At 64.5% G+C, this 13,714-nt stretch overlaps 1 protein-coding gene across 6 annotated transcripts in view; it reads right to left on the minus strand.

Annotated features, from left to right (window-relative positions):
• Positions 1–149: 149 nt before the first annotated feature.
• Positions 150–13,714, minus strand: part of STARD8 (StAR related lipid transfer domain containing 8) — a 50,654-nt gene continuing 37,089 nt past the window's right edge. For all 6 annotated transcript variants that reach the window (XM_084293928.1, XM_084293932.1, XM_084293931.1 and 3 more), the window contains 13 exons: positions 13,008–13,079; positions 10,790–10,871; positions 8,118–8,181; positions 5,951–7,332; positions 4,924–5,097; positions 4,332–4,491; positions 3,846–4,044; positions 3,539–3,749; positions 3,319–3,433; positions 2,887–3,102; positions 2,481–2,698; positions 2,224–2,400; positions 150–1,998 (listed from right to left, as the gene is read on the minus strand). In XM_084293928.1, coding sequence (XP_084150054.1) covers positions 1,881–1,998; positions 2,224–2,400; positions 2,481–2,698; positions 2,887–3,102; positions 3,319–3,433; positions 3,539–3,749; positions 3,846–4,044; positions 4,332–4,491; positions 4,924–5,097; positions 5,951–7,332; positions 8,118–8,181; positions 10,790–10,871; positions 13,008–13,079 — 3,188 coding nt within the window. In that variant the 3' untranslated portion in view covers positions 150–1,880. The remainder of the gene's footprint in view (positions 1,999–2,223; positions 2,401–2,480; positions 2,699–2,886; positions 3,103–3,318; positions 3,434–3,538; positions 3,750–3,845; positions 4,045–4,331; positions 4,492–4,923; positions 5,098–5,950; positions 7,333–8,117; positions 8,182–10,789; positions 10,872–13,007; positions 13,080–13,714) is intronic.

A 13,714-nucleotide genomic window follows, 5' to 3' on the forward strand; every position in this document is an offset into this window, starting at 1 on the left:
TGCCACGAAGGGCACGAGCACCTCGAGTTCAGCTGCTCGCTACCACTGTGGTGCTCGTGTGGGTCTGGGGGCTCGGGGGGCAGCAAGCCTCCCATGGGGGGCTCGGCTCCTGCTGCCCAATTCATGGCTGCTCTCGGGTGACTTCTTTGGCCTCGTTCTGCCAAAATGTTGGATGTGGGGCCTGATGGCTCCAGCCACCAGGTAAAAGCAGTGCCCAGCCCCATGAGGTCCCAGGGCCGGGGAATTGGCCAGCAGCACCCTCCCAGCACCAGCCAGCAGCTATCGTTAGTACTTTATTAATTACACGGACGGGAAGAGCAGCCCCCATCCAAGTCAAACAACCTGCTGCATATGATACAAAACGAGGAGTAGTCCCTTAAATACAAAACACGGCTTTGAAGTGAACATCGCCTGGCGCCGAGCTCTACCGCCGGAGTTATATATTAATATTCCAACTGTACAAGTATTTATAGGTAGAAAAAAAAAAGAAATGTTTAAAAAAATATTAGGAGAAAAATCACTCCCTCAAAAAAGTTAGTTATATTTTTATATATATATATAAAATATATATATAAAAACAAGAATAGACTGGGTTGTTTTTTTCACCACGAGGCAGACAGGATTTGTTATGGCAAAACTGGCATGGGGAATTGCTCCCGCACGTGGGTCGTGTTGCCTTCCAGTTGGAACGACGTCGAGTAACTTGGGTCCCTGCCGAAACGGAGAAACCAGGTCAGGTCCGAGTGCTGGCAGCGAGGTCGGATGGCTCCTCGGGAGGAGGAAAGGAAGGGACGAGGTGGGAGCTGAGGGAGTGCTGGGGACAGAGGCAGGGGCAGCTCCGTGCCCTGTGGTTGCCCAAATCCAGGGTGGGTCTCAGTCCCACCAGGGCCGGGCACATCCCTTGTCCCCGCGGTGCCTCCTCAGTGCGCTCCCCCCATCACCAGTGTCTCGGTGGCTGCTCTGTGTTCCCAGCCCTGTCCTGCCCCCTCCAGCTGCCCGGTACAACAGGTTGGAGGGACGGGACTTGGCTTGGAACCACGTCCATCCAGCCCCCTAGTGCACAGGGGGGCTTTCAGCTGAGCAAGGCAGCTAACACGGCACTGGACTAGAACTAGAGAGCTTTCTCCTTCACCTCCTATGAAATTGGGCACCAGAGGTGACAGCAAGGGCTTCCTCCTGCCCCTCGGCACTGGCCGTCCCTACCTGGCTCTGTAATATCTCCACACCGTTCCCTCCCATCACAGCATCCTTCAGCACAGCCCCAGCCTGTCCCCTGCCTGTCCCCTGCCGGGTGCCAACCCACACACGCCCACCCCTCACTTCCCAACACAGCGCTGTGACCTATGGCCATGGCCCTGTCCTCCCCCCTCACATCTCCCCCTCCTGCTCCTGCTTCACCCCACACCTCCACCACCGTGCCCGGCCTGGGGGAGCTGAGCCCCATGGGGCTGCCGGGGGGACCCAGCTCACCCTGGGCTGTCTGCCTTCCTCCTGGGGGTCACCCCGAGCCCCCTCTCCTTCCCGTGGCTGAGCAGCACCTTGCTCGCCCATCCTGCCCGCAGCCCCCCTGTGGTGCAGGGCTTCGCCTCTCCGCGCTGGGGAAGGGGCAGCAGCGGGGACGGTGGGGGCGGCTGCCCCTGCCCCTGAAGGGGTGGTGACAAAGAGCCCCATGGCAGGAGGAGCGAAGGCCCCCTACACGGCTGCGGCAGCCCAGGGCTCTCCAGAGGGGGGCCCCGGCCCAGGTTAAAAGGAAGCTTATAAATATGTGCCTGGGGGTGCCCCCGCGCAGCTGGATGCCAGCTCTGCGCTCCCCTGCGCCTGCCCCAGCCCAGCTGACTGGCAAGTCCGCGGTCCGACGGGACACAGCAGCTTCCCCCTCCTCAGATCTTGGTCTCGGGGCCGTTTGGGCTCAGTGCTGGGAAGGAATCTCGGATCCTCGCCAGCTCCATGGCGCAGAGGTGCCCGAAGACCTTGTTGTACCACTCCGGAGACCGGCCCCTGGAAGGGAGCAAGGCAGAGCGAGGGCTGAGCGGGCAGGGCAGCCCCCAGCCCACGCCAGCCAGCAGCACCTCCCTTCTTGCTCAGCACAGCTCCGGCTGCCGTGGGCTAGGAGATGACCAACGAGCACTACGCAGCAGCAGAAGGCATGCGTGTCCCCCCCCTCCCTGCAGTGCACAGCACAAGGCAGGAGCGGCTCGCCGAGGCAGCGGGGGTGTCCCCTACCTGAGGTCAGCCCTGCAGATGTGCGTCACCTTGGAGCGCCCCATGCCGCTGGGCTCCATGAGGTACTGGGACGTCAGCACCACGGCTTTGACGCCGCCCTCCACCTGCAGCTTGTCGTGGTCCACCGAGATGGAGATGAGCAGGCAGGCTCCCCGCGGCAGGTCCGTGCGCCAGCGCCTGCCGACACAGCGCCCGCTCAGCCGGGGGAGCCCGGGGACAGGGCAAAGCCCTGGGGCTCGGGTGCCCCCTGCCCTCACCTGAGCACCACGCAGTCCCTGCGCGGGTGGGGGGCCATGCTGTCCGTCACGTAGTGATAAACCTCCATGTCCTTGTCCAGGGCCTCCACCACTTTGCTCTGCAGCAGGTCCTCGTCCCACAGGTGCCGCTCCCGGAGCACCCGGTGCAGCACCAGCGAGGGAGGCGCCTCGACCTCCGTGGAGACCTTCCACAGGCGCAGAGGGTGCCCGTCCCCAACCTGCCGGGGCCGAGCAGAAGGGTCAGGCGGCTGTCCTGGAAGCCCTGAGAGGCTTTACCGAGGGGTCTCACCACCGTGGAGCAGCACCAGCACAGCCGCTGGCTAGGGGGAGCACGGGATGGGATGGGAGGCGGTGGCAGAGCTCCTCTGGCTGGTGGAGAGGATGCCCCGTGTGTGGTGGCACTTACCTTTTTGCAGGAGAGCTCCGTGTTCAGGGGTCCTGGAGTGCTCAGCCACCCCTTGAATTTCTCCGAGGACTCTTTGAGCAGGTTCTGGACGCTCTGCTCGAAGTAGGAGTGTAAATCCTTGCTTTCCCCCTGACACACAAAGTCAGCCAGGGGATGGGGGTAGGCATCTGCTGCCATATAGGAGCTGCTCAGCTGGAGCAGAATGTCGTGGGAGACCTAAAAGCAAGAGCACACAGGTCTTCAGAGTCCCGGCAGCAACTTATTGAACAAAGGAGGGGGGAAGGATGGGCACAGCCTGCTTGGACAGACATCCAGCAGCCTGTGAGCTGTCCAGCCATCATCAGGGCTTCGCTGGCCCCTCACTGCCCCTGGGGCTGCCTGAGTGGTGGCACTGCCCTGCTGGAGGCCGAGTGCCCTCCATGAAACCCCCACCTGGAAGAGCTTCTTGCAGTCAGTGATCATGTGGGACAGCCCCTGCGTCGCGGCCATGTTCTCGTTCAGGTCCTTCTGGTCGGGTTTCCCCACAGTGCCCCTCCTGTGCATGGCCCTGCGGGACGGCACGAGGCGCTGCGAGCGGTGCCCTCACCCGGGGCGCCCACCCCCGGCCCCGACCCCGCACCGCACAGCAGGGCAGGGGGAGCGGCGCCCTCACCTCGGCGAGGTGCTCTCCTTCTTGGACACGTTGAGGTGGAAGAGGGAGGGCGCCAGGCACACGGCCAGGTTGCCGGCGGTCATCTGGTTCTCCTCGGCCGAGGCGATGTCGCTGAGGAAGTAGAGCAGGGTCTGCAGCACCTCGCGGTTCTCGTCCGGCATCAGGATGATGGCAGCCTGCACCGCCTGCAGCCGCTGCTCCTTCGACACGACTGGGGCAACGCCTGCCGTCAGCGCCCGGCCCCCGGGGCCACCCCGGCCCCGCGCTGCCAGCCCCGAGCCCAGGCCCCCGCCCGCGCCCCCCTTACACTGGTAGATCTGCAGGAAGGTGTCGGTCAGCTTGCTGGTGAAGATGGGCTCGGGCAGGTCCCGGAAATATTGCTTCAGCAGGTCGGCCACGTCGTACGCAGACTGCCCCTTGTAGTTGACGTTGTCGGGGCTGGTTTCGTTCATGTGCCGCAGCGCCTGGATCCGGGACTTCACCCCCGATTTTCGGAAAATGCCGACCTGGGGGAACAGGGAGCCACGCTGGGACGCGAGGCAGGGCTGGCCCTGCCCCTGCCTGGCCGTGCCAGAGAAAAGCCCGGCTGCGGGACAGCCGAGGACACACCGAGAGATGCAAAATTCCCACAGACAACCTCACCCTCCCCTTCATCACAGCTAAGTGCTGCACGAGGTGTCCCCTAAGGCTGGCTTTTCCCCCAGCCACAGCACTACAAAAACTACAGAAACTACAGAAACTACAGAAACTACAAACACTGCAGCCCAGCAGCACCCCGGGGCATTGGCATCACCTGGTCCAGGCACTGGCTGCGGAGGTAGCGCATCGCCTGCTGGATGCTCTGCGGCAGCGGCTGCCCCGTCCTCTGCACGTTGATGATGGGCGGCACCCCGAACACCGCCTTGTCCCTGTAGTCGGGGGCTTTGCTCCGCTTCATGAACTTGGGCACAGTCCTGCAGGGGGGGACAGATGGACGGTCAGGGCGGCGACCTGCTGCCTCGGCAGCGCGGGGGGCAGCGGGACACCGGGTGCGATGGACCCACTGCCGCAGGGATGCCTCTGCCGTGCTCTGGGTACAGGCGAGGAAGTTCCGAACAGGAGCCACAGCAGCTTCTATTAAGCCAACATGATTTAGTATTTGGCTTAGATAGAAAACCATCATCTCTCTCTTACACGGCTGTAACGTTTTCCATGCCCTACAGGTGCCTGCAGCCCTCCTGCATGCAGGCAGAGCCAGCAGCCCCCAGCTCCTGCTTGCAAGCATGCCCAGAGCCACGCAGAGCAAACAGAGCTTGGTTTCAGGTTTTTTCCCTCCCTCTCCATCACCTTCACACGGAGTTCACCACCCCTGGGACCCCATCCCGGCCCCCTCCCCGCCAGCTCACCACGTCCAGGCCTGCTTGTGTGGCACGGAGTACTTCTCCATGATGGCCGTGAGCCGCAGCAGGGAGCACTTCTGGAGCAGGTTGAGCTGTGCCGAGGACTGGCGGTTGATCTCCAGCGAGGCGGAGTTCAGGCTGGGCCGGTGGGAGTTCTGGAAGCTGTGCCAGCGCAGCTTTCTGCAGGGTGGGAGGGCGTTGGAGAGGCTTTCCGTGGCACCCGCTGCTTTGGGGACGGTGTGGGCACACCGGTGGCCAGGCTAAGCCCAACACCAGCCCCAGGGCCACAGGTGCTGCTTCCCACCCCTCATAAACCCAGCACGAGAAGGTGCCAGGGCACAGACACAAAGAGAAACACTTTCTGTTGCCTCAGAGGAGTGCTCGTGCTGCCAGGCAGCATCCTCCCCTTTGGGCAGAGCAGGGGGGCTGCACGGGCTCAGCCTGCGCCCATACCCAAGGGCTGTGCTGGGGCAGCCCCCTGGGAGCCTGCAGGGAGGGCAGGGGCTCGGGCAGACACAGGACCACCACGCAGAGCAATGCCTCGGCCAAGGGACACCTCCAACACCCACTTTCTAAACAGCACACGACACCAACGAGGCAGTGCCCAGCACTAAAACCCTTCCCCAGTCTGTGCTGCTCTGGGAAGGCTCCTGCCCAGTGCCTCCAGTGCATCCCTGAGCCCAGCAGGGCAGGGGGCACGTTCCCAGCCCGTGAAAGCACCCACCCGTGTACCCATCCGTGCCCTGCCCGCAGGCACAGCCCCTCCAGCATCAGCCTAGCAGGGCTGAACATCCACAGAACCCTGCGGTAGCTGGAGCTCCCTTTAGGAAAAGGGCAAGGGAGCACTAGAAAAAGAAAAATCATCCCATCCCATCCCAGCCCAGCCCAGCCCAGCCCAGCCCAGCCCAGCCCCATGCAGCCAGCAGAGTGCAGCAGCGCGCCATGCCCGGCCCTGCTCGCCCCCCCCACGGCCTCCGTGTCCCTGCCTGGGGGCTGGTGACACTCATGGGCTTTCCCCCGAGACCCCCGGTACCTGCAGGGCCTGGTGAGCGAGGCTCCCACGCCCGAGTCGCGGCGCTCCCGCATCTCCAGCTCCTCGGCCTCGTTGAGGGAGTTGCCCGTGCTGTCGAAGTCGCTGGCAGAGGTGCCGACGTCGGACATGGAGCGCTCCTCGAAGTGCAGGTTGGAGGGGAAGGTGGGCTCCCCGCCCGAGTCCGTCTCCTCCTCCTCCTCCTCCTCCTCCTCCTCCTCGCCCCCGTCCTCCCCGTCCAGGCCGGGGGAGATGGCCTTGTACCAGAGCTCCACTTTCTGCTGCAGCCCCCACATGTGCTGCAGGATGTCGTCCAGGTTCTGGTAGGTCACCTCCCCGTCCAGCTTGGCGAGCTCCTCGGCGCTGCCGAGCTCGGGCACGTTGTCGTACACGCTCACCCGGCTGCCCAGGGAGCTGCAGGAGCCGCGGCGGCGGCAGGCGAAGCCCCGTGGGGAGGCCGAGCCCTCCCCGCTGCTGCTGCTGCCCCCTGCGCCCCCCGCCAGCCCCCCGGGCTCGCCCCCTGCCTTCCAGCCGGGCAGGGAGCTGCTGCCCAGGGGGCACAGGCTCTCGATGGAGAGGGATTTGGGGAAGGTGCCCGGCTTGTGGTCCCTGGGAACGTAGACCAGGCAATCCCCCCGGCACGCCGGCCGGGGCTGGCGCTCCCCAGCAGCCCAGGTGCCGCCGGCGCCCACGGCCGCCTCGTAGTCCTCCAGGTAGACCCCAGTGCGCTTCGACTCCGGGCTCCCCTTGCCCCTGCCCGAGCCTAGCAGGCGGTTAGTCCTGTACGACACCGAGAAGAAGTGCTTCTTGCCGTGGAAGGAGGCAGCTGCCCCTCTTTTAGGGGAGCTGCCCTTGGTGGCCGTGAGGTCCCCATTGCTCTTGGCGGGGTCCCAGCCCGGTTTGGCCATGTTGCCACTGCTCAGGACGCCCTTCTCATCCGGGCCAGCTTTCTCTTTGTCCTTCCTTCGCAGGGACTCGATCCTCTTCAGGAAGCTGCGAGACCTTCGCTTCTTCAGCTTCTCCTTGGGGCCCTCGCGGCCGGAGGGCGGCTCCGCCAAGGAGCGGGCGCTGGAGCTGCGGCCGGGCTGGGCGACAGCGGCAGCGTCGCGGGCAGGGGACGGCTCGGGCGGCGTGACCACGATGCCGGGGGTGCCGCTCGTGCTGCCCGTGCTGACGCTGCTGTGCAGGGACACGGCCTCCAGGTTGGTGCTGAGGTCGGTGAGGACGCTCTCGCGGCTGGACGCCTGCCGCATGGCGCAGTTGGGCGCCTCGGAGGCCTGGGAGAGGACGTCGACGGAGCCCACGCGGGACCACCTCTTGCTTTCCCGCTGGAAAGCCCACCGGTTGCTGATGGCACACAGGTCCTCCTCCTCGGAGTCTTCATTCTGCGGGCGGTGGAGAAGAGGGGACGGTCAGACCTGGGGTCCCTCAGCCCCGGTACACCCCCAGCCAACCCGCTCCATCCCCTGCTGCCACGGGGCTCACGCAGAAGGAGGAATCGCTGTGCTCAGGCTCAAGAGCCACGTGGCGAGGGGAAGGTGCTATTTCTGTACTCCCCTGAGCAGCTCCCGGCCCCTGGCTCTGTATTGATAGCAGCATGACACGCCGCTGGTGTGCCCCGACGGGTGGCACGGTGCCCACACACCCAGCAGAAACACTCGGGCCACGTGAGCCAGCCCAGAGCAAAGCGTGCTGCCACGCACCCTGCTGCCACGCACCCCGCTGCCACGACCCCCAGCACCCCCACGCCAAGCCCCGCGGCCTCGCTGCTGCTGCAACAGCTGCGACCAGCCCCAGCCTCGCACACCCCAGCCCCTTCCCCCTCCGCTTCTTTGTGCTGCGGGGAAGGGGACCCGGACACGGGAACAATGCCCCGCGCTGCAGCCTTCCTGCCATTCTGCCCGGCAGCTGGGGGCCTGGGCGCGGGCGATGGTGGAGGAGGAGCGCGGGGTGGAGGTGTGCCGCAGCGGGGTCTCACCCAGCCCCAGCTCGTGGTGTGACACAGACAGCACGGCACACACCACGCTGCCGCATCCCCCTGCAGGGCAGGGAGCTCTGAGCAGTGCTGAGCAGCAGCCCAGGGGCAGTCCTGGCGCACCCTGGAGTTATTACGGACAGCAGGCTCGCTGCCCCCCCAGCTGTGCACGCTCCCCTCGGGCCCAGGACTCACCTGTTTACGCTGAAAGTGGACTTCCAGCTTCATGGAGGCACATGTGTTCAGGGTCATCAGCCTCCTGCAAGGAAACGAGAGAGCTTTACCCGGCTGTGGCTTCCTGCTCTGCCTGCAGTGCTTTCCTTCTTTTCCTATTTTTTTTTTGTCTATTTTTTGTCTCTGAGCTGCCGTTGTGCCTGGTCACCTGTCACCCCGCAGCTGCAGCTCCAGGGATGGGACACGCAGAGCCTGGAGCAGCTCCAAGCCCGCTCCCAGCACAGAGCAGGGTCCCCAGGCAGGCTCCCGAAGCTGCGCCCTCCTCCCGCAGAGACCTGGGGGCACTCGGCACCTCCTTCACCCCGGCACAAGCACCCAGTCCCATGAGCCCTTGGCACGGCAGCCGAGGGGTTTAAACCTCTCCAGCACGCCGGTGGCACAAGCGCTTGGTCGCAGGCCAGCAGGGGTTGTGCAGGCAGACATCAGAGCAGCGCCCGCCGCCTGCACACAGGCACCAGGACGTCCCGGCCGTGCCCCAGCGCCCGCAGCCACCCCAGCCCTGCGCGTGCTCTCCCATGGCAGCAGCCCCAGCACCAAAGGATGCCTGGCTCCCTCTGCTCATAGCACCCTTGGGTGCTGCCAGGGCCCCTCGGCGGCCGTCCCACCCCATCGCTGTGCACCCCGGCTCCCGCAGCTCTCCAGGGGCTCGTCCTGGGCTGTGAGCTGGCCCCACGGGTGGCTGCAGCGGGTGGTGGGAGCCCTGCAGCTCCAATGGTACTGCAAACGGCACCACAAGCACAACAGAACTGTTGTTCCAGCATGCAAACACCATTTCTACACAGCTGATAAAAAAAACCTTAGGCACATTTTACCAAAAATGTGGCTCGTGCCCCTTTCACGATCCTGCTGCAAACTCCTGAACAGGAGCAGGCGGCAGCGTCCTCACAGCGCTGCTCATCGCGGCTGCCTGGCTCCAGGACAGCGCTGGGACAGAGGCTGCAGCGAGCGATTGCTTGGGGCAGGAAGGTAACTTGGCCAAGCCACGGCCGCACAGCAAACCGCGATGCTGTGTGTGAGCTCTGAACCCAGCCCGTGTGCAGCTCAGGGCGAGGTGACCTGGGTGTGCCTGGCGGCCACCTGAGAAGGTTCACTGCCTCCATCAGCAGCCTTGGAGGCAGCGTGTCCCTTATCCACGAGAGCAGGAGCCGGGGCTGGGACTGGGCTGGCCCCGCTGCCACCCCTCTGCCCTCCCGGCTGCGAGGGAGCGGCAGCAGCGAGGGGACCGGGCTGGGGAAGCGAGGCAGCGGGAGCCTGCTGGCAGCAGGCATGTGGGGAGGAGGAGGCAGGCAGGAGAATTCCCTTGGACGGGCTGCAATTTTCAGTGCCCTCCTCAGCTCTCAGCTGCAGGCCCCATGTCCCCAGGCCCCCCCAGCGGCTCCGTCCCAGCGGCGCCGGCTCTGCGCAGGCTGCCAGGAGCTGCGGGACGGGGATGACCTGCTGCAGGCCAGCAGGGCACAACGACCTCCAAAACGCCTCCAGCCAGCCAGGGGAAGACAAAAGGGATGTGAAAGCCTGGGGACAGGTGCTCCCCCCAGCACCTCGCAGCCCCCCAGCCCGCCCCACGCTGAGCGCAGCCGGGAGAAGCCGAGCACAGACAGACAGACAGACGGGGGGGTCCCTCCTGTTTGCTCTTGGTCACGGCAGCAGCATTTAGAGCTCATCTCCGAAATCCGACACTGCTCCCCTGCCAGAAAACCGCGCGGTGGCACCTCCCGGAGCTGTTCTCAGCCCTGCTGCTGCGAGGAGTAGCGCGTCCTGGTGGAAAATGCTCGGTGCGGCTCTGGTTGCTGGGATAGCTCACACCGCACAGCCCCACCAGCAGGGCAGCCCTCCCTGGAGCAACCGACTGCGTGTCTATTCCAGGAACCACAGCGGGTCGGCCAGCACAGAAAGCCAGCAGTGCCAACCTGCTCCCGATGCAGTGCTGCTGAGTGCCCACAGCCCCTCACGACCTGCACAAAAGGTTCACTAGCGGCGTGGCCTTTCCACGGAGCAGCTCTCCTTGCACAAATGCTCAGCAAATCCCTCGCTGCGTGTTGCTCCCTGCCGCAGGTGGCTTGTGCCTGGTGACCAAGTGCAAATCTGTCCCCAGCCACCATCTCACCTACAGGCACTTGGACCCGAATCTGGCTCACACCAACAGCCAAGATCCCTTTGCTGTGCCCAAGGTGCGGTGTCCCCCCTCCACTTCGTTCTCAGCGACGTTATTTAGCACCTTGCAAGACAAAGCAACATGAAAGCGTGGGGCAGCCTGGCTCTGTCCTGATGACCACGCACGTGAGGCATCGCCCAGAGCAGCCAGCGGGGAGCGGAGCACAGGCAGCTGGTGCAGCCAACCCTTTGCACCACGGCTCGGTTTTACAGCTCCCCCCTCACCTGCAGCGCTCTGCAGCCTGGAGGTACCCACACGTGAAATTACAACACAGCCCGAAGGTTAAAGAGCAGAACTCCCGGCTAACGTCTGTCCTCCAGCCGCTCTGCATGCCCAGAGCACAGCGCACTGTGGTTCCCCCCGCACCAGTCCGTCCCGCACGACGGCCACGCGGCAGCACGGCGCATCCACGGCCCCTGCAGGGCTGGGCGCAGGCACGGCACGGCGCCCGGGCGGTCAGCCGGCTGGGAGGGGGCTTTACCTGCAGAGGGATTTGAGGGAGTCCTGGTCCAGGAAGCTGTGGTCTCTCTTCACAGCGCCGATGTCAAGCGGGAACAGCGAGTCTGGGGAGGAAGACGAGAGGAGGATGAGTGAGGCAGGGAGCCCCTGCAGCCCCGCGGGCACCGCCTGCTTCTGGCACTCGGAGGCTCTCGGAGAGCAGCCGCCAGCACCCACCAGCCCCAGCAGGCCCTCACCTCGCCTCCCCAGGGACACGACCCCGGTAATTTGCTGCCCAAGGCCCCATGCAGCACCCAGCAGTAGTGGGCACGTCTGGACCCCAGATCCAGGTCCACAAAGCAGAGGGAAGAGGGAGCTCAGTGGAGATGCTGCTGCTGTGGAGAAGACCTGTGGCCTCAGCCCAGGGTGGTTTTTGGAGAGCAGCCACATTCCAAACACTACTCGAGGGAGATCTTGGCACCCATAAAACAGCACTTGGCATGTATACTGACCCCTTGCTCCCTCAGGCTCCCTTTGCCCACTAATCCACCAGGGTGAGGAAAGCCCCTGGGGACAGCTGAGAGCTGCTAAGGGGTCCCTGAGCGTGGAGGAAGCCGCAGCAGCGGGGTGCTGCCGTAGTTCCAGATCCCCTGGGCAGCAGCTAGAGGACCAAGGAAAGGCTCTACATGCTCAGAGCCCCTGGGCAGCGCACTTTTGGGTAAGCTAAGGAGGGTGGTGAGGTGCCCGAGGGCCTCCATCCAGTTCCCTGCTCCTCTCCATGCAGACCCAGAAAGCTCTGCTGGGACCAGCTGCGCTGGACCTGGACAATTAACCACGAGTCCACGTCTGGTCGTTAATGAAGCTATTGAGCCTAATTACCAAGGGATGCCGAGCCCTGCCAGCTGGAGAGAAGAACAGAATGAAACAGTTATAGGATGTGGAAAGTCTTGCTCAGGGAGGCTGGGGCCAGGCTGCTTCATTCGCAGCTGCAGCAGCGCCCCGAGCTGGGGCTCACCTGCAGGAGCCGGGCAGCCCGTGCACGGGGAGCTGCCCCGAAATAGAAAGCAGAGCCGAGGGGGCAGCCGGGAAAGCCAGCACCCAGGGGGCCGGAGCGTGGCTCTGCTGGAAGGGGTGGGGGCGGTGGAAGCGGGCGAACAATGGCTGGCGGCGCTCCCCCCGCGGCCGGGCTTCCACCTATTGTCCTGCCGGGGCCGGGCTGCAAGCGCTGCTTCGGCCCCGTCCCAGCAGGGACCGCGTGCCCAGCGGGCTCGGAGCAAACACGGCTGGGCAGACGAGCTGCAGAAGAGTTAAGTGCAAAGTGCCTGCGAGGGGGTGGAGGTGGGACCCGGCCCCTCCAGGCACCGTCCTGCTGGGCATAGGCACGGAGTGCTGCGTGTGCAGGGAGCACAGGCATCACTGCCAGGGCAGGGCAGCAGCCTCGGGGACGTGTCAGGAGTGACGGAGGAAGGAAATGTCCCTTCCCCGTGTTACCTACCCCGTCTGCCCGTGCTGTGTGCTCCCACCCCCTGCGAGCATCCCTAAGCTGCTCGGGCACGGTCGCAGCCCAGCGCCTGCCCTGCCCTGCCCGGGTGCCCTGGGAACTTCCTCACAGCCCTGCCCGAAGGGGAAAGGTTCAGGAATGCAGGGAAGTTAACAGCATGGCTGGTTCTCCACACCACAACCCGCTCTGAAGGCTTAACGTTTTAACGTATAACCATGTAATTAGTAAGCAATCTCCGCCGTCCTGCCCTCTCCCAGCGCTCTGTGACCTCCCCTGCAGCCACCCTTGGCACTCAGGCCATACACAACCAGGACCACCTGCAGGATGGGGACTTTCTGCTCATCCCCGCTGGATGGAGAGCTGTGACAGGCAGGGCGTGCTGGGGGCCCAGGAGACATCCCCAGGCCAGGTCCAGCCGCCAGGAGCCCAGACCTGGCTGTTTGGAGCTGTGCTGGCTGTTGGCCTGCTGCAGGGCTCCCCGGCGAGGAGCTGGGCTGCCGGGCTGCTCCCCCCCCCATCCGCAGCAGCAGAGCAGCGAGGGGCTGCGGGTGCCCTGCTCAGGAGCGCTGCCCCCATCCCACAGCCCCCCATCCCCAAGCTCTGTGCCCCTGCCCGGGTCGGATCCGAGCCCCCGGGGGGCAGCAGGATGACGGAGGTGCTGCCCCTCGCCCTGTGCTGCTGCACGTCCTGCCTCCGGACCCCACATCGCGAACACGGCTGGGCTGTCCCCAAACCCAGCAGAGGAGGCAGCAGCTCTCACCTTCATAGAGCTGCGCATACTGCGGGAATCCTGCCGCTCGCAGCCAGTCGCAAGCTTTCTTGGCTTCGATTTCTGAAACAAAGCAAAGAGACGGCCTGAGCATCGCGCCGGCAGAGGGGATGCTGCACCGAGAGCTCTCCACACCGGGAGCACGCCAGTGTCACCTGCACCCGTCTTTCACGTGCACAAACCCAAAGAAATGACCGACTGTGAGACAGCGAGGCCGGGGAGCAGCTCGTGTGCCTGGGGGGGACACCACGCTGGGCACGGGGCAAGCTCACTGTCCACGGCCATGCAGGACAGCACAGCAGGAGCTGCTCGGCCACGGACACCCCGCTAGCGCAGGACAAAGGGGACATGGCACAAGAGTGACAGGCCCACGAGACAGTTGCAGCCTCCTGAGAATGGGATCACAGAATCACAGAGTGGTTGGGGCTGGATAAGACCTTAAAGACCAGGTAATCCCACCCCCTGCCCAAATCCCACCCAGCACTGCCAGGGCTGGGGCACCCACAGCTGCTCTGGGCGGCCTGGGACAGGGCCTCAGCACCCTCAGAGGGAGGAATTTCTTCCTCATATCTAACCGAAATCTGCCCGGGCTTACTCTTTGCCCTATCAATGTCCTACCACTGCTCCTTGAAACGTTTTGTTCCTACACCCACCAAAGCAAAGGACGTGCTCTGTCAGGCAAGAGCGGAAGGTTTTTA

The sequence above is a fragment of the Netta rufina genome, assembly GCF_964035555.1.
Source record: "Netta rufina genome assembly, chromosome: 12".
Taxonomy (NCBI): domain Eukaryota; kingdom Metazoa; phylum Chordata; class Aves; order Anseriformes; family Anatidae; genus Netta; species Netta rufina.